Source organism: Tauraco erythrolophus, chromosome 3 (genome assembly GCF_009769465.1).
Source record: "Tauraco erythrolophus isolate bTauEry1 chromosome 3, bTauEry1.pri, whole genome shotgun sequence".
NCBI classification, from domain to species: domain Eukaryota; kingdom Metazoa; phylum Chordata; class Aves; order Musophagiformes; family Musophagidae; genus Tauraco; species Tauraco erythrolophus.
The window spans coordinates 104500507-104524463 of NC_141467.1; the positions used below are offsets into that span (position 1 = coordinate 104500507).

The window sequence follows — 23957 nt, forward strand, 5'->3', positions numbered from 1 at the left end:
TGATCTAGTTGAAGATGTCCCTGCTCATTGCAGGGAGGTTGAACTAGATGGTTTTCAAAGGTCCTTTCCAACACAAACGTATTCTGCAATTCTGTATCCATCCACTTGCTTTTCCTAGCGCATGGTCTTTCTTGGGGAAGGATTGCTGGGCTGCTGGGGCCAGAGAGAGGTGCAGAGACCAGGAGAGCATCAATGACTCCATCCTGCAGGTTGCTGCAATGATATCAAATGTAGGTTCAGGATGATCTGAGTGCAGGATTGTGTTAGGGTCTCCTATGGGGAGAAAGCCAAGGGACCCCATATTTCCACCACCCTTGGGTGTTTGCTGCACTCAGAAGGTCTGTTGCAGTCTCTGAATGTAATCCTGGATGTTGGTCCTTCTTTTTCTCTGCTAGAAGAAGGGGTGCATGCAACATCTGTGTTGCTGGCATCCTCACCAACTTCTTCCCTATCAGGGATGTTCAGCTTTTCCAACTTGCTGCTCGTTTGCCCTGGTTTAAAAAGAAAACAGCAGCAGCAGCAACCCCAAAACCCTCCCCAGGCCAAACAAAAGCCCCTTTGTTTGCTCCAGGCATTGGATTCAAGCAGAAATCTTGTTAGGGAACGAGCAATAATGACTTTTCTGCACTAATTGTAGCTCTTGAAGCTGCTTATTCAGGATGAACAGATCAAAATGTGCCTGCAACCTCCCTGCCCTGCTCCCCAAGTCTTTGCAACTTTCTTTGCCTCTTTTCCTCCCTGGACTAATGAATGGTGTGCTAACAAGTTATCAGCAGATTCTGGAGGTAACGAGGGGAGCCTGTCGTGCAAACAGGGGTTGAAGAGGGCTTGATCCTGCCTGACCCACCTCCCATCTCATTCTCTGCCAAACTTTCTTGTCTCTTTAAACCAGTCCCCTGGGAGGCCAAGTGTCTGGGGGTGTGGTAGCATGGCTCAGTGCTGGGGTTGAAATGTTCCCGAGGTATATACATATCCTGAGATGATCTGAGGGCCGGAGCACCTCTCCTATGAAGACAGGCTGAGAGGATTGGGGTTGTTCAGCCTGGAGAAGAGAAGGCTTTGGGGAGATCTTCTAGAAGCCTTCCAGTACGTAAAGGGGCCCTACAAGGAAGCTGGAGAGGGACTTTCTGCAAGAGTATGTAGTGATAGGACAAGGGGTGATGGATTTAAACTGAAAGAGGGGAGATTTAGATTAGATCTAAGGAAGAAATTCTTCACTGTGAGGGTGGTGAGACACTGGACCGGGTTGCGCAGAGAAGTTGTGGCTGCCCCATCCCTGGAAGTGTTCAAGGCCAGGTTGGATGGGGCTTTGGGCAACCTGGTGTAGTGGAGGGTGTCCCTGCCCATGGCAGGGGGGTTGGAACTAGATGATCTTCAATGTCCCTTGAACGCAAACCATTCTATGATACATGGTATTGGGGAAAGCATTTGTGGACCGAGGTGAGCTGCAGATACCATGGTGAGTTCCTGTTCCCCATCTCTGTATTCAGGAGTTGAATGATGGATCCAGCTTTGGAGCTCTTTGCAAAGCTGGAATTTTCTGCATGCTCCAGGTTCTGCTGCTTATACAGACCATTTCTTTACTTCTTGGGAGCAGAAACTCAAAATAGCTGCTAACTCACCCAAAAGATTCATAGATTCATAGATTCATAGATTTCTAGGTTGGAAAAGACCTTAGAGATCATCGAGTCCAACTGTCCCTAATCCCCATTAAACCATATCCTCAAGTAGATCATCAAAGATGGTCCTTCCTGGCTGTCATCTTGTCGTGCTTCTTCCTCGGTGCTGCGCAACTGCCCTGTTTAAATGTTGAAACACGAACCACTCCCCAACTGAGCGTTCCCAGAGTCATCATCGTCATCCTCAGCGCTTTACGATACCGAACAGGCTCTGCGATAAGAGCTATTATTAGACACCTGCTTTTAATAGAGGGAGAAAATTTCAATATCGGGCGCAGCGCTGCAGCCCCAGCAAGTCCTAGTCGGTGATGGAGCCCAGATTAGCGTGTGGGAGTGGGTGAATCCATGACCTGTGCTTACATCACGCCCCGTTCCCAAGGGCTGGTAATTAGAGCAGCGTCGTTGCTGGAGCTGATTTGGGCACTATTGTCCTTGTTATGGAGAGAAAAGCAGAAGCTGGAGGAATGAGGGTGATGGTTTGAGGTTATTTTCTGCACACGCCTCCTCTCACGCTGCCGTTCCTGACATCATGTTGGGCATCCTTCTGCTGTGCAGAGTCAGGTCCTCTTCTAGTTTTTCCTTTTAATAGGAGCAGCACAAGCCCACGGCCAAGAGCTGCTTCATGTTAGGGTGGTGAGGGACTGGAACAGGTTGCCCAGAGAAGTTGTGGGTGCCCCATCCCTGGAAGTGTTCCAGGCCAGGTTGGATGGGGCTTTGGGCAACCTGGTGTAGTGGAGGGTGTCCCTGCCCATGGCAGGGGGGTTGGAACTGGATGATCTTTGAGGTCCCTTCCAACCCAAACCATTCTATGATTAGCCTCTGACACACAGAGTCTCTCCAAGGCTTTTAAACCAACCACCAAATAGGTTGCTGTCTTCTTCCAGTGAGTCCATCAGCGTCCCCATGATCCCTTTGGGCCTGAAGGAGACGAAGGAGCTGGATTTGTTGGTACCACTGAAGGTAAGCATCAGGGTTTTGCATGATCTAAGGTGATGGAGGGGAGCGACCATGCACTTTGGGGTACAGTTGGGTGCTGTAGAGGAGATGCTGTAGCAGCTGCAAAAGGTTTTCTGTTTTGGAACCGTTGCAAAAAAGTAGATTTATGAAGAGAAGCTGAACTTAAAACATGAGAAGGTGGGAGATGAGGATCTGGAGATGTTGGAGAGCAAGAGCTGGGCAGGGAGGAAGACTGCTTTCCCTGGCACAGGTTTGCTTGCAAAGAGAGCTTGCAAATTGCCTACACAGAATGACTCAAAATCGCTCTTTAAATCTTGAATATCTATTTCCAAGAGTGAATTGAGGTTTTCTTTTCTCTTGTTTCCCCATCCAGGATCTCATCAGCGAACACTATGGCGAGGAGGGCATCTTGTTTGAAAAGGAGATCAAAGAGTTCATGGAGCTACGGCAGGTCCGTGTCCCTTGAGTTGCAAAGTCTTGCTTTGGCTTGTCCAGAAACGCTCGTTGGAGGTGCCGTGTTTTGCTCCAGAGGTCCCTTCATCCTCCCTCCAACCTGCACCCTTATCCTCATGTCTCCAAGTGCAGGATTCTCACGCTGGAGCACCCCAGCTTTGGTCCATAGGTTACAAAATATTACAGACCATTCAGTAGTTGTTTTCTTTCCCCGTCCTTTAACGACCTACTAACCTAGCCCTGAACAGCAATAAAAGTTATACTGCAATCTGTTACTGGTTTATGAACATTAGGTCTACTCCCACAAGCTAAACAACTACTCTCTCTCCACCTAGGGCTTGGAGAAGAGGAAGTATAAAGCAATCCAGTAAAGGTGAATTTTCTCCTCTCCTGTGAAACAGCTCTCATAAGTAACTTCAAGTTTTGCCTTGCTGCGAAGCTTTGATCCCGGAGAGTGAAAAGAAAGAGGCTTGCTCAAGCCCTTGTGAAGGGCCCAATCCTGCTCTTCAGGCTGTGGGAGGAGAGCCCTGCAAAGCCAGAAGCTGCAAAAAGCTCTGTGGTTAAAACTAAGCATTAGGAGAGCTCTGACCCTCCTCCCTGTGTCGGGTCAAAAGCTCAAGGGCTTTTTTAATAAGAGAAAAAAAAAAATCCTATTTCTTCCTTGGCATTAATTTCAGCAGACTTTGCATGAATTTGTCTCAAAAAAAAATTAAAAATCCTGATTTGGTTTAGATGAGCATTGCCTCCAGCACTGTTCCCAGGCTGCTGGCTCCAGATTTGGGTGCCCCAGCACCAAACTGGTGCCTCCCCGATCTTTCCTGCAGCTGAACCTGTGCCCTAAGGAGTTGCCTCTCATCCGCTATTGATCTGATCCTATTGACCTAATAACTCAGATGGAGTTTCTCTTCCCTGGGCTGGCCAGCATGTGCAGCTCCATAAATCTGTCATTTCCCTTCCCGTTTTCCCCCTCTCTTCCCACCCACGTGTCTCCTCTCCCGTCCCCGCAGGCGATGCGCACCCCAAGCCGCAATGAAGCTGGGCTCGAGCTCTTGATGGAGTATTACAACCAGCTCTACTTCCTCGACAGCCGCTTCTTCCCTCCCACCAAAAGCCTCGGTGTCTTCTTCCACTGGTTCGTGCAGTTTTCCCCGTCCCACCTGGGGCATCGTGAGGCGGGAGGGAGTTGGGGCCAAGCCTCCATGATGGGATTGCTGTCTCGGCAGCAAACCCGGAGCCAGCAGAAGCAGGGAGATGGGTTTTCTTCTTCCTCTGGGCTTGCTGTTCCCTTGGGTGGGTTAATTAGAGGAGGCAGGGAAAAGCATGTGCCCTGCAGGGATGAGCCGCAACGGGAACTGTGGCTTCGAGCCCACACAGAGTGCTGAAAAACTTCCAGGTTCCTCCTGCATCCATGGATGAGGACCTGGGAATGGGCAGCCATTGACTCTTCCCTTCCCCAGGTACGACTCCTTGACGGGGGTCCCGTCCCACCAGCGAGCGTTGGCCTTTGAGAAGGGCAGCGTGCTCTTCAACATCGGAGCCCTGCACACCCAGATCGGAGCGCGGCAGGACCGCACATCCCTGCCGGGGCTCAACCAGGCCATCGATGCCTTTCAGAAGGCAGCCGGTATGTGGGTTTCCCTCCTTCTCCAGCTCCCCAAGAGCATGCAGGCAGCATTTCCGTGGGGTGGGAATAATCCTCATGAGTGCAAGAAGAGAGGGAAGCAGGCATGCAAAGAGGGATGGGGCAGGGGCATCTCCACGGGACCACAAACCAAGGACGAGTTGGGACCATGCTGCTTCTGTGAGTTATGAAGAGGAGCTGGGATGACCCAATGGCCACCCAAAGGGCTCTCCCTTGCTGCATGGCAGTAAGGATGGGCCAGCTGGGGAGAGGAGAGGCGCTGCTCTGTCTGTGAGCTGGGGGGAAAAAAGAGACCCTGAGACTGTGGTCACCCATGGCTTTTAAGAAGGAGGAACTGTTAGGTAGCAAGGGAGGGACCCCTGGCCCTTTTTTCCCGGGATATCATTGCTGGTTATGGTGAGATGTTTGAGGTGTGAGCTGGGTTGGAGTTTGGAGGCTCTTCTGCACTACTAGTGGGGAAACGTTCGTTCTCCAAAAGCTTGACCCTCCTGGTTGCAAGCCTGGCTACTACCAGGAGCTTCTCCCTCATGCAGGTGCCTTTAACTACTTGAAGGAAAACTTCTCCAATGCTCCCAGCCTGGATATGAGCGCAGCCTCCTTGAACATGCTGGTGCGGCTGATGGTCGCCCAGGTCCAGGAGTGTGTCTTTGAGAAGATGACCTTGCTGTGTGCCCAGCACGACTTCCTTGCCCGACTGCAGCTTGCCCAGGAGGCAGCAAGGGTGAGTACCTGGGGGAGGAGAGGACTTGGTGGGGCAATCACCGCTTGAGAGGCTCCTTCTGTGGTTGGCAGAACCCCTCCAGGAGAGGACAGCCTGCTGTCGCTGTCTTCTGATAGATGTCCAACATCCCAGCCCATGGCTTAGCTGCTTGTCTCTTCATACCCCACAGGTGGAAGACGTCTACTCGCTGGTGCACCAGACGATGACCCAGGCCCACGTGAAGGATTATGTTCCTTTCTCTTGGACCACCATGGTCCACGTCAAGTCGGAGCATTTCAAAGCCCTCTCCCACTACTTCGCTGCCATTGCTCTCTGCGATTGCCCTGGTGAGTGTAACAGCTTGGAGACAGCTGCCTGCCCAGCCAAGTGCTGGCTCCACATGGTAGCCTGGTGTTTGGGAGGGATTGGAAAAAAAGGGGTGAAGGGAGATATCCACAGGGTAGATGAATACAAAGCCTAAAGTTTTTGGGATGCTCTGAGCTGTCAATCTTACTTGTTGACCCAGTGATTCATGCACGGGGCAGATTTCCCCCATATTTCTGGCTTGCACAGTCCTTGCAAAGTCATTCCAAGAAGGTGAGCTAAAAGTTGCCGTAGGGATGCCACTTGCTCTCCCCTTTGGAGCTGAGTGGGTAAATGGCGGGGGGTCAGCTGCCTGTTGACCTTGACGCCTTCTAGCGCCCTTGGCTGGATATCCTCCAGAGACATCCAGCCCATGTGATGGGCCAGCTGAAGGCTTCAAAAAATAAAAATAAACCTCAAACCACCTCGAATTTAATTGCCAACCTCAAGGCCGGCTGTCCTGGGAATTTCAGAGTGGTGGGGTGTTGGCAGCAGGGTATGCGTGGCTGTGTCGAAGCCGGGCTGACGTGGCCCCGTGGAGCCAGCTGGAGCATGGACGTAGGATGCGACCCGTGATCTCCATCTGTGCCATCACCAACACCCGAGCAAGTGATTTTGGGGTCAGGCAGAGGATGTGGGGGCGGACAGCTGATGCACGCTGTGACCTGTGGTGCTGAACCATCACTTGGTGGAGCGGCTGAGGGACTTCTTGGGAGATGGTTGCCGAAAGCAGTGCCGTGCCGGTGATGACGATGGCTGCCAGACTGTCCTAGCATCCTCCCCCGCTCCGGAGCCTGCCTAAAATCTTGCTGCCGGGCTTGTGTCGCGTGGGCGTTGCAGAAGCAGGATTGAGCAAGGAGAGCTGCTGGGGCAGAGACAGGAGAGAGTAGGGTGCTGTGGGGCTGGAGCTGCTTAAAGACAGAAATGGTAGAGGATGGTGATGGGGCTGGGTTTGCATGGGGTTACAAGGGACAGGGCAAACCTCTCCCTTAAAATTTTGAGGCTGTTTGCCTGGCCTAGTAACATTCCTTGCTGGGGGAAGCACAAATCGGCAGGAGATCCCCGATTTTGGGATGTGGGGTTTTTTGCTCAATCTAGAGCATGCTGTTGAGATCTCACGCGCCTGCTCGCTGCCTCTCCAAGCGTACCCTGACCCTCTTGTTCAGAATAACAAATCTCTCGCTTCCATAACCAGCTGGCAATAGACTCCTTATGCTGCAGTTTAATCCCCTGGGGATGCTGGCAGGGAGAGGGTTGGCACAGGGAGAGCCAGCCCTGGAGCTGCTGGTTCCTAGTCCACTGGGTGCCCGTGCTGGGAGTGCTCACCAGGCTTTGAGATCTCCTTCCATTTGGACCAGCAAGTCCAGGAAACTCCCTGGAGCCCCCTGGGTTGCTTCCTGTTGTACCCTGTGCCCAGGAGAGGAGGTTGCCATGCAACCCTGAGCTCCCCGGGAGCCCAAAGGGATTAGGAACAGCTTTGGCTGGAAAGGGCAACGGAACTGATGAAGGGTCTGGAGCATAAGTCTTAGGAGGAGCAACTGAGGGAAGTGGGGTTGTTTAACCTGGAGAAAAGAAGGCTGAGGGGAGACCTTCTCGCTCTCTACAAATACCTGAAAGGAGGTTGTAGCGAGGTGGGTGTTGGTCTCTTCTCCCAAGTAACAAGCAATAGGACAAGAGGAAACGGCCTCAAGTTGTGCCAGAGGAGGTTTAGATTGGATATGAGGACAAATTTCTTCACGGAAAGGGTTATGGAGCATTGGAAGAGGCTGCCCAGGGAAGTGGTTGAGTCACCATCCCTGGAGGTGTTGAAAAGATGTGTAGATGTCTCATTTAGTGACACAGTTTAGTGGCGGACTTGGCAGCGTTAGGTTAACGGTTGGACTCGATCTTCAAATTCTCTTCCATCCTAAACACTTCTATGATTCCGCGAAATAAGGGTGTAACAATCACATGCACAGAGCTCAGCGTGGTGCTTGGAGTGCCTGTGCAAGCTGTATTCATCTCATTTTCTCCACTGAAGGACCCCCTTGTTTGCACTGCAAGCTCTCTGCCCATCTAGGGGTCTCACGCACAGCAAGGAGAGCCCAGCTCCCAAATGATGCTTTAATCTGTCCAGCTCTTGTGCTTTAGTTGTCGTCTGACTTGGCTCCGTGTCATTAACCTCCAGGTGGGGAAAGCCCAGGGCTCTCAATTTCCAATCCTGCTTCTAGACTGGAGCAAAGGAGGGAAGGAGGTAAAAGAGCTGGATACTTGTGTTCTGCACAGGACAAATCCTGCAATTGGCTTCAAAGCCTTTGAATGTAATAACTCATCCTTCTCCATCAGTGATGTCTTGGTGGTCGTTGCAGGCTGTGGCTGAGTGAGAGGAAGCTGCTGCTGAAGTTATCAGGACCTCATGAGCATGGATGTGGCTTCCTGGTCCTCTTGTCCCTACCACCATGAGGGTCTGGGTGGCTGAGCAGCACCCTGACTTCTCTCTAACCCCATCCTCACCCAATTTTTTCGCACAGTGGCATCCGACGCTGAACTGCCGGAGCATGAGAAGGCTTTTATCCAGTTCCATGTCACCATGCCGGAGGGACCGTCACTCCGCATCCTGCTGCAGGACCCTGAGGAGAGGAGAAAGCTGGGTAGGTGCATCCATGGGGGCAAAGCCCCTAGTTCTTGTGATGAAACCTCGATGCATGGGCAGTAAGCCCCATCATAACCCTACTGTGTGGGTGTGGTCTCCATGAAGGAATGTGATGAATGTTGGAGGATGTCTCCATGCAAAGCCACCTTTTTTTTTTTGGTTTTCTTTAAAAAGAACCTCTCCTGAGAAGTCAGGAAGATGTCAAAGTTCCCTGTTAGGGTGCTGAGTACCAGCTCATGGTGCTTGCACCAACGTGTCCAGCTGAGTTTGACAGTAAAACCTCAAACACCAAGGTGTCCTGAGCCAGGTAACATTACCCAACGCAGCATGGAGAAATCCGTGGGGACACAGAGATCCTGAAAGCTCCTTGACTTGGGCTTGCCGCTGACTTGGCTTGATGACAGGAAGACACAGCAGATGCCAGGAGGTGGCTTTTTTAGCTGCGTCAAAAGGCTTGGGAGACGAGAGCTTCCTCCCATGCGGATTTTCAGCTTCAGCGTTAAAACAGAGCGTTGCTTATTCAGCTGAAGTCATGTTTTGGCAGCCCTTCCCCAAGGGCAAGCTCAGCACCCTGATTTTGGGGTGTCGCGTCCTCTTTGCCTCCCCCACGAGCTGCCTCTTGGTGCTCTTTCCCCTCATTGCACACATGTGAAAGGAAGCAGATGCCACCACAAATGAATTTTTCACGTTGCTGGCCCCAGCAAAGTCCTGCTAGCTGCTTGGCCAGGTTTCACTGCTGGGGATGGGAGGGGGAGGATGTGCATGGGGAAGACTCCTTAAATGAACCCCAAAACCAGAGTTTTATGGTAACACCATCCCGACACCCTCAACTACTGTCATCTGTTTTCCTGATTTGCATCAGCCCAGCTTCCAGCTCTGCCTGCTCTTCTTGGGGGAAATGGACTCTGTTCAGCATTTGCTGGTGAAAAATGAACGTGCAGATGTCAACCTCAGCTCTAGTTTTGGTTTACAGGAAGGGAAGAAGCTTGCAGCATTAAAATCATCTCCCTGGAAGGACATTTTTTACCCTCTTCCCATGCCTCCTAGTCTTATAACATTATGTCTTGTCAGACATCATATGTTCCACCATCTTTGATACGGTGGAGCCGAAAGCTTGCACAACTTCCATGCCTGACCTCTATTCCTGGTGATCTCTTGAAAATCGCAGAGGTTGATGATATTCAATAAAACATAGTTGCTTTCTTGTCCATGTCCGGGGCTGGCTGTGGCTTGCTTTGATAAAAAACATGATTGATTGTATTTGGTACAATTATTTTGGAGAGTCTCTTCCTCTCTGTTTTCCATCCAGCCTCAAAATATTTCCTTGATTGCGACTTCTCATGGGGAAAAGTGGAGGTCTTGAGGCCACTGGCTGTGGTCCTTGTAAGTCTGGAGCAAACTCCAACCATCTCCCTGGCTTATGTTGCCACCGTGTGTCCTAAAACTGGAAATGCTACAGGCACACGTGTTCCTATGACACGTGTGTGTAAAAATATATATATTTATATATATTTTTTGGTAGTTAAGCATTGGGTGCCGGTATCTTGGTTGCAGTCTCTCGCAAAGATGTTTGCATTGATATCCGTGGGTCATCGTGATTTCATCTCTTCTGGTCGTTTGTCAGCCGCTCCGCTTTCGCGAGGGTGGCAGCACGTTGAAGGCAAGTTGAGAGGAGCAGAGCAAAAGCAGATGCTGAAGAGGGTGGAAAGCAGGACCTGCAGGGCAAGGAGAAGGCTTTGCTTAGCCTAGAAAAGAGGGAGACGTGTTGCATCTTCCTGAAGCTAAAAGGCTGTTACCAGGAGGACCGGGCTTGATTGTCCTCTACGCTCCCCCTCCCCGGGGGGATGCAAGGCGATGGAGAGAAGATAATTTGCAGAGGAGATTGAGGTTAAGCGTTAGGAGGGACTTCGAGGGTGGCGTAACGTGGTGGCAGCTCCTTCGCCGGCGGTTTTTGGGAACATCTGCCAGCTCTGCTGCCGGCGCCGGGGGAGTGAAGTAGGTCACCCTTCAAGGTCCCTTCCCAGCCCTACATCGGGGGCTCGAGCTGACGGCTGGGACCTACTCCATTTAGCGCACGTTGAACGCCTGGCAGGCTGGGAACGTGACTGGGCTGTCCCTGAGTCACGTCGGGTGACACAGCCGCGGAGGCTGCTGTCATCCGTGGGCAGCCGAGCGAGCGGAGAGGGAACGGCGGCGGCGGCGGGGCTGCTCTGCTCGGGCTGCCATCTCTCCGCTCCCTTGCAGGCAAAGCTCATCTGAAGAAAGCCATCATGAAGCACGAGGAAGCCATGAGGATCCACGGCTTGTGCAAGATCCTGCGGAAGATGGATATCCTTCAGGAGGTCCTCTCCTTCGCCCACAAGCGCTCGCTGAGCAAATACTCGGAGATCGACCACGAGGAGGACTTCTTCGAAACAGGAGATGCCCCGGACATTCACCGTAAGGTTTTTTTTGTGGGGTGCAGCTGGGGAGGGGATTTGTGGCAGGTTGCATGGGGTGGGCGAACTCCACGGTGAGTTTGTGGCAATCTCGCTGTGGACCAGAGCTCCCTGCACAGCGGTAGAGCATCACGGGTGGGAGTGGAGGCTCTGGGCTGCGTGACCAGCAGCTGGCTGAGCAGGTCCCAGCTCTTATGGGTCACACCATCCCTCCTTGGGGAGCACGATGTAGAGGCAGCAGCTGCTGCAACTACCTGACCGCTGGTGTATGTGCTTTTCTCTTCCTACCACTAGCCAAAACGCACCAGAAACCAGAGATAAAATCCCCCAACTTCTCCCAGGTGAAGGTGACCGACCTCTTCCACAGGCTGGTACGTACGGCTAAGGGATGGAGGTTGCCCCGAGGGAGCAGACATCTCCTCTTCCTCCCTTGCATGCTCTGCTTGCCTAGTTTCCTTCTTCCCTGCAGCCTCTTCTCCCTCTCCTGGTGCAGCCGTTGTGCTCACAGGTGACTTTCCAAGGAGGACAAGTCACCTCCTTGCAGGCAGGGACCGGTGCAGGACACGGGGTAGGAGGGCACAGATCTACCTCTGCGAGACCTAAATGGGTCACAAAGATCCTCTGGTGCATGAGGGGGCAGGCACAGGCATTTTGGGTGGACTTTACCCGAGAAGGACTGAAGGGACCCTTTAGAGGAAGCTTTTTTGGGGAGCAGAGCAGGAAGATGTCAGCTTGGAAGTACTAGGAAAATCCCACTGGACCTTTATCCCTACCTTCTTTAGGTTTACAGGATCTTGGGGAGCAGGGCTGAGCTTTGGGGTCGCTGTGAGACGTGATTGTGCTGTCCCTGTCCCTCAGGCACCCCAAGAACTGTGTAGCACCCCAGGGAGAGGTTGGGCATCTCTGCTTTTGAACAGCCCCAGGGCAGGCAGGTATATCCTGCTCCTGTGGGAATAGGAAAGTAGGAAAAAGTCAGGAAAATAGAAGAGATTGGGGGTGAGGATCTGACCCTGAAGAGGTGACCTGTTCCACCACCTAGCACCCTGCTGCTGGACCACCCCAGCCAGGATGCATCCCCCCTCAAGCCAGGCTGTGGTGAAAAACATCAACCTCCATCGTCCCTCCTTGGGTGATGGGTTTCATCTCCTGAAGGCAGGAATTAAGGAGCCAGCTCTGTCCACCAAATCTCTCTGTTTCATTTGCTCCGGGATTGTAGTTTCTAAACTGGTGCCAGCTTGCTGACCGTGCCAAGACCTCCTCCTCTTGCCTTGCCAGAGCAGGGCAGTGCTGGGAGGACGTCCAGACCTAAGCTCTGGGCAGAGGGTTGGACCAAAGACCAGGTCCTTCCCAGCCTTTACAAGCCATGCTACTGCTCACAGAGCTGATGTCTGACAAGGGTTTTTACGTGCCTCTAGCTTTATAGTGCATAAATCTGCATTTTTAGGCACGCAGGCAGGGTAAAACACCAGGCAGACTCAAAATCACATCCTTAAAGCAATGCAAAAAAGTCTTTCTTGCTCTACCTCCTCCCGGTCGGTGGGTGTTTTGCAAGGTTGCACATTCCCAGGAAGTTGTTCTTGCACCAAAAGGTACTTCCCGTGTTTCTACCTTTACCCCAGGGGCCTCTCTCAGTTTTCTCAGCCAAAAACAAGTGGTACCCAGCGCGGAGAGTCCACCTGATGAGAGGAGAGAACGGCTTTGGGTTCACGCTGCGAGGAGACTCCCCCGTCCTCATCGCCGGCGTCATCCCGGGGGGCTGCGCTGCCGTGAGTACCCCAGGACCGCCAGCCCCATGAGGATGCTGGAAGTGGGGTGTCGAGGGTGGCCTCGAGGGGGACTGGGTGGTTTTAGGTCTTAACGCTCATTTATATGACTTTGTAACTGCACTGGCGTGCTCAGGTGGAGATTCATCCCTGCCGGATCTCAGCCCGGGGCTTGCAGATGGGTGTCATGAAAGAATTGGGATTTTTTTTTTTTTTAGGAGACAGCTAAGGGAAAAATATGGAGGTTAGCTCAGTTTTTAAGTGGTGGCACCCGCTTTTTGGCAAGTGCCCAGCTCCTTTCTTCCCCGTTTTGGGATGTGACAGTGGATGGAACAAAATGGCAAGTCTGAAACGTGAGTTATTTCAGTGAAAACTCACTGTATGGGCTTTCTGATGTATCAGGGGCAACTTTGTTTTCCAGCAGAAGCTTGCTGGAGCATCATGGTGGCATGTCCGAAAGGTCTGCCCCCTCCCTCAGCACCGCTCAGCATCAACCCTGCAATCCAGAGCCCAACACCACTGTAACAACACGCTCCTCAGCAGCAGGTTCACATCCCTTTTGGGGAGACTAAAATCTTCTTAAAGACCACGGACGGTCCATATCTGGACCACAGTTGTGTCACCTAGTCTACTAACGTTCATTGTTCACAGCTGGAGTGGGATTGGTCTCCAGATAGACACCAAAATGTGGGGATGTCTTTGTAGGCAGGTATCTAAACCTCTGTTGCAGATGGCCTGGAAGGTCCTGGCTGGGTTCTTCTAGCTCTGATGCTGTCTCCACAGCCCCAGGCTGGCTTGTGCTTTCCTTAAAGCATATCAAGAGCCTTGTTGATGTCTTGATGAATGAAGGACGTGTGTAGGACCTTGCTGAGTCCACTCTATTTTCTCAAGGATCGAGGCCTGCAGGCAATAATTTTTAATTTCTTTTTTTTTTCTTCTGAAGACCTGCAGCGTTTAACCTTTATCCAAGAGTCAGAGCTGGATGCACTTTTTGCAAGGCTGCAAAAAGTCAAGGGGCTGGGAGTTTATGGCGTGCTGGATGTCAAGTGTGGCCATTGCCAGCAGCTGCAAAAGAGATCCTTAGTCTGTAGAGCGTCCCACTTTCATGTGCACGCTGCAAAGCAGAGGTAGAATCTTTAGGATGATGAAGGCATCGGCTGTCTTGTGTTGTAGGTGGAGGGTGGACCCGAACCATCCCTGTGGCCTGTGTCTCCACAGTATTGGGACCTGTAGGGTGGAAACCAAGCAGATTTTGTGCAGCAGCATTCATGAGCTCAAACATGTGCATCTTCTCTCTTCCCCCGCAGGAAGCTGGGCTGAAGGAGGGAGACTACATCATCTCGGTGAACGGCAAGGACTGCAAGTGGTCCAAGCACGCCGAGGTGGTGCAGCTGCTGAAGAGCACTGGGGAGGAGGGAGTGGAGATCAGGGTGATAACCCTGCAGGGCTCCGAGGGACCGAAAGCTGTAAGTCACATCTCAAGCCTTAGGTGGGAAACTGCAGAAGAGGTTCCCCAGTGTCTTGCTCCCAGGCTGGAGGTGCGGGGCTGAAGCCAGGCATCACGTCTGCAGCCTGGGTGCTGCCCTGGCTTCACACCCCTCTCTTCTCCCCTTCCCGAACAGGCGGACAAGAAGACAACGGCGATGTCCTCGGGCAGCGGGTTGTTGAAGAGCAACAAGGAGAACAGCCGGAAGAGCCTGATGAACAGTAAAAGCCCCAGCACGCTGCTGGTCTGGAGCAAGAAGAGCAAGCGGAGCAAGAAGAGCACCTATGGCATCCCCTTCACCGCGGTGGGAGACAACGAGGCCATGTACTGAAGCAGCGAGATCCGGGGCTGGCTGCCCGTGAACCCTGGCAAGCACCGGTGGCCTGTCCGGGCTGCGCTGGTGTCAGTGCTGCGAAGGACCCCCCCCGACCCCGGGGACGTGCCACTGGTTGGATCTTCTCCGAAGAGACGAGCGATGCGCAGTGCTGGACTCCTCCACCTCCCAACTCCTGCGTTAAATAATCCTTGGCTAAACAATGGGGGGGAAACACTGATTTCTTCTTATTTTTAAACTTTTGTTTGTTTGTTTGCTCTTAAGGGATCGAGGGGAGCTGTGCTTTGGTATAAAGCAGGGACTGGTTTGTGTCTTCTGCTCGGTGTGAGGAGCACCCAAACCAAGCCCCAGCCATTAAAGCAAAAGCTGTAACCTTCTTTCGCGTCTCCCAGGCTTTCTCTGCAAGGTAGAAGATGGCACCTCTGCCACCGCTCACCGAGAGTTGCTGGTAGAGCCGAATCATTCAGCAGCTCCAGCTGGAGGTCACCTTCGACTCCCCTTTTTCGGGAGAGGGGATAGCGTGGGCATCGATGACTTGTGGTGACCCCATCGTGGGGTCCAGCGCAGACCTGCCCAGGCACCTCTGGGCTGTGCGTCTCTGCTGCAGTACCAGGTAGGGATGTCTCAGCCAAATGGGTTGAAGTTAGGATGGATTTGACTATTTTTTAGTGCTTTTTGGTTTGGTTATTTTTTTTTTTAACGGACCCCCGGATTGGCCCCACAAATACAGCCCAGCTGCACAGCCTGCTTCTTTGGAAGAAAAGGGAAAGATTGAACGTGCATTTGTTGTCTCGCTTTTTTTAATCAGTAGAGGTGGATTGCCCTAAATATGTGAGTAGATTAATAGCTAAGAGCCTTGTGGTTTTTTTTTTTCTTGGTATGAGATTAAAATTCCAGGAAGATAGCTCCTCCAGATTATTAAACTACTAAATTTGTGCTAGTATTGGATCTTGCACATGTTGCTAATACCCTAACACTGTGCTGTCAGCATTCGTACCAGAGCTGGGCTGATGGATACATACATCTTGGTAATTGTACTGGAAACGCTGGGAGACTCCGAATACGCGCTTAGATATATTGGCAAAATTTTCTCAATCCCATTTCTGCCTTGTGCATTATTTTTCTGAAGGCTAAAGAGCTGTCTGGTCTTCAGTGCTTGGATGATCTTGGTAGGTATAAAATACCCTTCAGAGATGCAATTGTATTTTTGTACTTTTGAAGTCGTGACGAGTTTGTAGCAGTAGATGAAGGAAGCGAACGCGCGCTGGCAGCGGGATGTCGTCGCGAGAGCATCCCCCCAGGGTTGTACCATGACTTCTTCTAAGTGACTCAGTGCCCTCGTGCCAAGCTTTCAGCCTCGGTTTTATTTAAGAACTAAAAGAGAGCTTCTAACTCCACATTTTTGACCAAGACGCCTCTCCATAGACCGAGACATCATCAGACCGGATTATGGATCCGGCTGCCACCACGAGGCCATATGGTGCCGTCAGCTTTTCTACATAATCTTGCCAGCTGCTTGGCGCGGCGGTGGTAAGGAAGGGGGTAGGTTCACAGAAAAGGCCACCTTGCCGTTAAAGCGTTCCGGCAACATCTTCCCCCGATCCTAAATGTGGTGCCGACATGGACATCTCCAAGCTGGAGATGTATTTATTTAGAAGAAGCGTGCACAAGCGGCGAGCCTGCGCATCGCGTTGCCACCCACCTCACCCAACTCCTCCGTTGGTGTTGGTGGAGGGGTTGAGTTTTGTGCGAGTTGGATAATTTCCCTAATTTTGGTTTTGTTTTTTTTTTTTTTTAATTTGTACATGGACTCTCACCTTTTATGGATTAAAAAGCACTGATTCAAAAACGCTTCGTAGTGCGCATCTCTGTTGCGAGCTACAGGTGGGACTGGGTGCACCAGCCATAGAGGGGAACAAGTCCTGCTTGGGCTTCTGAATGAGTCAGTTTTGGGTCATTTTTACATAAATATGGAGCTGTTGAGATTCAGAGAGATCATTTGCCTGATCCAAGGCAAACCAAGCTCCTAAGCATCTGGATTGTTCCAACAGCTCTTGGTGAACCATTGTCTCCATCTCCAGCATGGTGTAATGGGAGCTGGTGGCTTTGTCACGTGAATTATTTCATGGCAGTAATGCAGGAGGTGGGGAGTGGGGCTCAGGTTGGATCCCTTGGGGGCTTTTCTCCTGTAAAAAAAAGGAAACCGTTCAAGAAGATCATCATTGCTTGACACCACATGTTTTGATCTGCTGTTTTGGGTTACCAAGGGGGTTTCCAGCAAGGGTTTTCAAATCCCTTGTTTTTGGAAGACGACATCAACGAGAACAAAGGCATCACTTGTGCTGTAGGAGCTCATTGGTAGCTGGTAAAGAGCAAAGCCTTGACATGGTACCCCCTTCCCTCTCTATTTTCCTTCGGGCATCTGTGTTTCACCGGACCCCACCTCCCCACCATCTCGGGAGGGTGACCAAGCCCATGGCTGTGGGGCTGGGCCGTGGGTCCTGGCAGCCAGACGAGTCCCTCACACGCCACAGGAGGTTAAAGGACAGAGTAACTCCTCTTCGGAGAGACAGAGGTGGGTTTAAACCCCCTTAGATGGGAATGAACCAGGGTCAGTGCTTTCAACATTGAGTTAATTTATAAAAGGATGGTGGGGAGCCTCTTCTCCCATCTACTAAGCCAGGGTTAAAACGGCATCTTGACTTTTTTTGATGTATTTTTGTAGTTTAAAGTGTTCCCCCTTTCATCAGACCTCCTGTACTCAGCACCAAACTCAAAGCCTTGCCAAATTTTTTTAAGCCACCCACGGTAAGTTGTTCTGCTGCAGTAGATCCTTTTCCCACCTACGTTCGGTGGATGTGGCAAACTCGTGACTCCGTAGCCAGGATTGCTTTCCCCTCTGATGGCGTGTTTTCATATGAGATGTGTGCTCCATCAGCAAGAGCCTGGTGCTTCCTCCCTCCTAGCTGAGAGACTACGGAGCTGGATCTTTCCATGCTTGTCTTCTCCAGCTGGACCTGGAGGTGAAGGGGTCCTGTCAGATCCTGGTGGTGAGGGACAACATGGGTAGAAAGCACAAGAACCATTGCAAAAATAGCTTTGCAATAACTAAGAACTTGAGGTCTTTCCAACCTCTATCCCTGTGGAGAGGAACTCCAGTTGGACTCAGGAGATGAGGCCATGTGCAACACTCCTTGGTCTGGGCATCCTGGGCTGGAACCAGTTAATGCAGCTCTCAGGGACATCTTGTGACTAGAGAGAAGGTGCAAAGAGGGTTTATTTTTATCTCTTGTTGATTTCTAGGGCCCTTGAGACAGAAAACATTGGTAGCCACCATCCTAGAAAAGCCCGTGATGGAGAACCCAGCAAACCCGCGGGGGGTTCAGCCCAGTTTCCTGCCTTTAAGGTTGAATTTTCCTCTTCTCGGAGCTTCATGCTCAGTAATAAAAATCACCCAGCCCATATATCAACCCTTCCAGCGTGGTGAGAAGGTGTTTTGATTTTCCCCTCCGTTAAGCACACAACGGCTCTCTTAATAGAAGAGGAGAAGGTACCTGCAGTGTCGGTGTCGAGAGCTGCGGCCGTGGGCCTGTCTCCTTGCTTCACAGCTCATTGGCACCGTAACCCGTAATGACTCCTCTGGAGCTGTCACTGTCTACAAATTAATGCTCCTGCTTGTCCCTGGGGACAACAGCAGGAAATCAGCTACGGGGCTGATGGCCCCCAGCCCCGGCGTGGTTTGGTTCTGGGACGCTGCACCCGTGCAAGGTGCTGACTCCACTGAATTTGCAATTTGTTAACAGGATTAGGCCCTTCAGCAGCACCTGGTGCTGCTTTCAGACAATCTTGGGCCAGGAGCACATCAGTAGGGTTGTGTCAGGAGAAGGATGGGGCTGAGCAGGCTTTCTCCTGTTCCCAGGAAAGGGAGCGATGCTGTGCCCTCTTGGTCCTTTGTCCACTGCTCACTTCATCCCATGAAAGGTGCCATCCTCAGCCCCGCATCCCATCTTGGCCCTCCCAAGCACCCATGTGCTCCGTGCAGTGTGGGGTGCCCACAGCCACCCTCCTTTCCAGCCTGAGCCCACTGGAGGGCAGCAGCACCCTGTGCGATGATGCACCCGGTCCTCGCAGCACCGGCACCCCACATCTGCCCGGTGAGACTGGCACCCCTTGACCCGCACTCCCACCCAAGGGTGAGTAGAGGTGTCCCTGGCATGCTCTGGAGACCAGTGCATTGCAAAGCATGGCATAAAAAGCTGGTTTAAACCATGCATCTTGCGAGGTCCTTGTAGGGGAAGCGTGCAAGAAATAAAGCCAAGTGTCACTGTGCTGCATCCTCTGAAGTAGAGCACCCTGAACTCGTAGCAAGCTTCATCCACCCCATAAAGGAAGGAGTGAGATTTTGCTGGGAGCACTGGGAGCACCCATCCTGCTCCTACAAGCTGGCCTTCAAGCCCTACTGGGGCCGCAGCGGTGGGGCTTGCTCCCCTGGGCAGATCCTAAACGCTTTGCCAAGGTGCTCTGTGGGATATGCAAGGTCCCCTCTTGGCCATGGTTCCCCAACACCTTAGAAGTGCTGAAGCCCTCCTGCGTGGCCTTGCATGGCAGCAAATGGCGCCAGGAGGTTCATCAGACATGAGACCACAAGAGAGGGGCTGTGCCAGAGGGGTGTGAAGCCACCAGGACAGCAGAGCCAGGTGGGTCAAGGCTGAGCTTCAGGTCAAGGCACTGAGGGCTGCAGGTGAGAGAGACCAGGAGGTTCAGGAGCTGGTGGAGACGTAAACTGGCCGCATTGCACTAGAGGGCAGAGTTGGTACACGTTGAATCTTGCTCCCCACAGCCCGGCCAGCCCTTCGGCACCCCAAGACACACCAGCCCAGGGTGGGATGGTGCTCGAGCCTTGGATTCTCATATGCTCCCACGCATGTAGCTCCATGCACATGACTGTGCAAACCGATCTACATGCTCACGCCCAGGTCAACTCTTGCTCTAGCAATTGCTTCGATTTTGCCCGACAGCAAGTCTTCTTGCATCTGACCAGTGGGCTAAGTGCTGCTGGGAGAAGAGGGAAGGTGAGCTGCCACCAGCAGGGACCTGCCAGGCACCTGCTTGTCCCCACGGTCAGTCATCCCCAGCTGCTTCCTGCTGGGGACAAAAGTGGTGGCTGGGGACATCTCTATACACGTGTGTTCCCTGGGGAGTGCTCAGCCACCTTCCCACGCATGGGAGCAAACATCTCCTGCATGGGAGCAGGTTAGACCTGGCCCAGGGTGGACCTAGTCTGGCAGCAGGGCAGGGGTGGCGAGAGGACCTCCTTCAATCCCTGTGCCCTATTTTCTGTGGGATATGAGTGTTTCTGAAGGTTCTGCATTCTGCAGTTCAAAGGAGTATGGGTGAAGATGCTGGTCCTCTACTAGATTTATCTACAACTTGTCCTGAGGCATTATGGGTCACCTTTTCTAAGCTGGTAGCTTTCACACAACCCCCCTTCCTTATTTTAATCTGCAAAATTTTTACCTTAGACAGAGTACAAGGCTGCCCCACTTCAGGATTTGCATCCCCTTATGAGGATCTGCCTCTGACTGACTCTTTGCAATAGCAAAACCAAGAGATGGGCAAGTTTCTACTGCAGCACAAACTCCAGGGGCATAGGAGACTGAGGTCACACCAGGGCTGTAGGACTTTTGGAGGCTGCAGGATGCACTGGGAGACCAGCCTGGGTCTACACCAAGCAATGAGGTCAAGATGGCCATGCTATGGGGCAAGGAGATCATGCTGTGATGAAGGAAGGTCACGTTATGGAGCAAGGCAGATGTGCTACAAGGCAAGGAGGTCATACTGTGATGAAGAAGGATTGTGCTGTGGAGCAAGAGGATCAGGCTAGGAGGTAAGAATGTCATGCTATGGAGCAAACTATTGGTCAAGGACATCATGCTATAGCACAACGGGGTCATGCTATTGAATGAGAGATGCTGTGGGTCAAGGGTGTTGCACTATGGAGCAAGAGGGTTGTTCTACAGAACAAGGTAGACATGCTACAGGGCAAGAGGGTCGTGCTATGGGGCAATGAAGGTCATGTTATGGAGCAAGAGGGTCGTGCTATAGAACAAGGTAGACGTGCTACAGGGCAAGAGGGTTGTGCTATGGGGCAATGGAGGTCATGCTATAGAGCAAGGAGGTCATGCTGAGGGGAAAGAGGGCTTTCAGGGTCCTGGTACTCAGTGGGATCCCTCATGGCTTGGAGCAAGCCCAGCTGCTGTGAACCAAGCCAGCAGCCTGCATGATCCTCTGGGAACTGCGGGTCCTGCTCAGCTCCTGGGCACCAGGGGCAAACAAACTGTGCAGCATACGGAGGGGCCCTTCTCCGCAGCACCCATGGGCAATAACTACAACACAGTGCCATGGGGTGCCTCTCCCTGCTCTGCCTCTTTCCTTTTTCTCTCCCACCATGGAATGACTCTTGCCATGTCCCTAGACACTCCCAACAAACTCATCCTGTTTTTTTTCCCATCTCCGGAGCAGTCCTCCTCTTTTTCCCTGCACTCACGAAGGGCCTCCTTCGCCAGGGCCCGGTCTTTAATGGGAAGGACAGAACTGAGCCGTTCGGAAATGGCTCCTGAATCTTTAATAAAGCAAACATTGCCTGGGCCATAAACATATGATGACAGCAACAGAGGCTCTCAAGCTTATTGCCTGGCCGCTAGTTCTTTACTTAACTCTGCCATAATGGCTTTAATAGCCCGGGAGGGAGCTGAGGTGAAAGTCCTATTAAAAAATGTATTTCCGAATTTAATTGAGGCTCCATCTGTGGGGAAAGACAGAGGAGAGGTCGCTCCACAAGAGAGCTATGAAAAAAAAAAAGAAGATACCTCTCCACCTTCCCCCACTCCTGCCCTGCCTGGTTAGTGGCCAGCAGCAAATCCCACCCCAGCTGGTGGCCCTCAGAATGGGGGACCTTCAGAGTGTTTCCTACCTAGGCGAGACCACCAGCACTTCGAGGCCTTTTGTTGCAGAGGGAAGGGGCACCCTTGTTTGTGATGCATCCCCTTGGGCTTTGCAAGGGTGTCCACTTTACAATCGGCCAGGACAAGCAGCTATGGTCCACAAAGCTCATCAGCACGTGCAGGCAGCACTGCCATCCATACTGGGTAGCATCAACTGCCCATGCCCCATGATGGCCTCACCAGAGGTATGGCTTGGGTGGTTGATCTGACTATGTCCCCACTCATCTGACCTGCACATGGCCCTCCAGTCACCCATCAGTCTGTCCAGCTATCTCCACGGGTTCCTAGACACCATATGGTCCCAAATACATATATACATACACATGCACATCGGCATCAGCAATCTGTTTGCCCCAGCCCCATCAATATCCATTCATCCAGCCACTCTTCTATTTATTCACCTCTATCAGTTTATCTATCCACCTCTCTGTTTATCCATCCATCTACCTATCCATCAGTCAGCTTATCCACCTCTCTCTCCATCTGCTATTCATTCATCTATCTACCAGCCCATCTATCCAGCTAGCTACCCATCCATCTGTCCATCTATCTACTATTAGTCTACCTATCCATATTTCTATCCACCTCTATCCTTCCTTTGATCCATCTGTCCATCCATCTCACTCTCCATCTATCCTGTCACCCAGCACTGAGCTTTTCTCCATCCAGAGAAGCTTTGTGCACTGAGAACTTTGCAGCTCTTTAAAGAAGTCGCTGGGGATAAGCCCAACACTCCAAGCTGGGAGACATCCCCGTATCCTGGATCACCACCGTTTGGGGCTAGACATTCTGAGATGGTGTTATTTCTCCCTGGAGAAGTGTCTAGTGGAAGATGGATGAATAAGGAGACAGACAAGAAGGCAGATGGACAGCAGACAGAGAAAGGAGGAAGGAAAGAGGAAAGAGTTGGGATCAGGCTGGGAGACATCCCTGTCTGCTCAAAGCGTGCCAGCGTGTGGTTCTAATTAGTGATGAAGACGGGTGGAGAGAGGAGGAATTCACTCCTTCCTCCACTCCCTTCCTGCGTCCCCTCCTGGCGAGCATCACCCTGAGTCAGCAGATCTGCGGAGGTCATGCCACTCGCTCTATTAATTGGATTAATAAAGATGTACGTCATTGAGGTAATTACCCACTAATTGGGGATGACAAGGTTGTCAGGGTTTGTCCCTCGAAGGGACAATTTCCCGTCCCCGGCCCTCCCTTTTCCCAACACGCACCAAGTCAATCGCATTAATTAAAAATCAGAGAGTCCGTAACCTTGCGCTGCCAAGCCCCTGGAAATTGTTGCCTCCAGAGCCATGCGGAGGGGTAGGGTGGTGGCATCTGTCACCTCTGGCCACCAGCTCAGCTGGGGAGCATGGTCTGGGCTGTGGGCACGCAGGCAGTGAGTTGGAGGGTTCTCAAAGGTCCCTTCTGCCTCTACTGCATCCCTACCTTAACCCCTTGATGCTGCAGGTGCCTAGAGGAGACACGTGGATGCTGCAACCAGGGTCGTTGACACTCAGCACCTCACATGCCATAATATCCAGGGATATAAGGTCCTCAACTTCTTGAAAGAATACTAAACTACAATTCCCCATAACACACAGATAACTCCTAGAGACAAGGAAATACTCGTTGGAAACGTTTTGTTGAAAAAAATTTCCCTGAGGCAAGAGCTCAGCCTGATGATACCTCGGTGATGAAACATTTCCATTCTGCCAAAACTTTCCCTGCCCTTTCCCCGGAGTGAGTCCCCGCTGTCGGCCACCGGCTGTGAATCGTCTCTGCCTCTCCCTGGACTCCTGCCTTGGTGTGGATGTCCACTGTAATTCCAAGTCCTTTCCACCCAGGATGCCCCAGGGCAGCCCAGTGCTGAGCTCTGCACAGCTGGATGCTGGATCCTGCAAGCTACATGCTGTGCCCTGATGCTCTACACATCTGGATGCTGCACAGCTGGACGTTGAGCCGTGCTAGGCTGGTGGTGTGTCCTACACAGGGATGAGGAGCCTTGCTCAGCTGGATAGTGAATCTAGCACATCTGGATGCTGCTCAGCCTGGTGCTGAGCTCTGCATGAGCTGCTACTGAGTCCTATACAGGGATCAGGAGCCTGACACAGCTGGATCCTGAATCCTGCACAGCTGGATATTGAGCTCTGCATAGGGATCCAGAGCCTGACACAGCTGGATCCCAAATCCAGCACAGCTGGATATTGAGCTCTGCATAGGGATCCAGAGCCTGACACAGCTGGATCCCAAATCCGACACAGCTGGATCCCAATTCCAGCACAGCTGGATACTGAGCTCTGCATAGGGATCCAGAGCCTGGCACAGCTGGATACCAAATCTAGCACAGCTGGACGCTGAGTCCTGCACATCTGGATGCTGCACGCCCTGGCAGGGAGTCAGGTGCAATGAGCTTGTTTGGCCTCAGCACCGCGGCAGCCTTGAAGTGCTGAGTTTGGGGATGAGATAACGAACCCAGGCTTAACGGTGAGGCAGGGGGGCTGCTGCCGCGGCGGGAGCA

At 52.1% G+C, this 23957-nt stretch overlaps 1 protein-coding gene across 2 annotated transcripts in view; it reads left to right on the forward strand.

Moving 5' to 3' along the window:
- Positions 1 to 14444, forward strand: part of RHPN1 (rhophilin Rho GTPase binding protein 1) — a 30733-nt gene extending 16289 nt beyond the window's left edge. For both annotated transcript variants that reach the window (XM_086609601.1, XM_086609602.1), the window contains 12 exons: positions 2564 to 2639; positions 3010 to 3087; positions 4097 to 4221; positions 4547 to 4713; positions 5265 to 5452; positions 5622 to 5778; positions 8305 to 8424; positions 10671 to 10865; positions 11159 to 11235; positions 12484 to 12630; positions 13935 to 14093; positions 14250 to 14444. In XM_086609601.1, the coding sequence (XP_086465727.1) occupies positions 2564 to 2639; positions 3010 to 3087; positions 4097 to 4221; positions 4547 to 4713; positions 5265 to 5452; positions 5622 to 5778; positions 8305 to 8424; positions 10671 to 10865; positions 11159 to 11235; positions 12484 to 12630; positions 13935 to 14093; positions 14250 to 14444 (1684 nt within the window). The remainder of the gene's footprint in view (positions 1 to 2563; positions 2640 to 3009; positions 3088 to 4096; positions 4222 to 4546; positions 4714 to 5264; positions 5453 to 5621; positions 5779 to 8304; positions 8425 to 10670; positions 10866 to 11158; positions 11236 to 12483; positions 12631 to 13934; positions 14094 to 14249) is intronic.
- The last annotated feature ends 9513 nt before the right edge of the window (positions 14445 to 23957 follow it).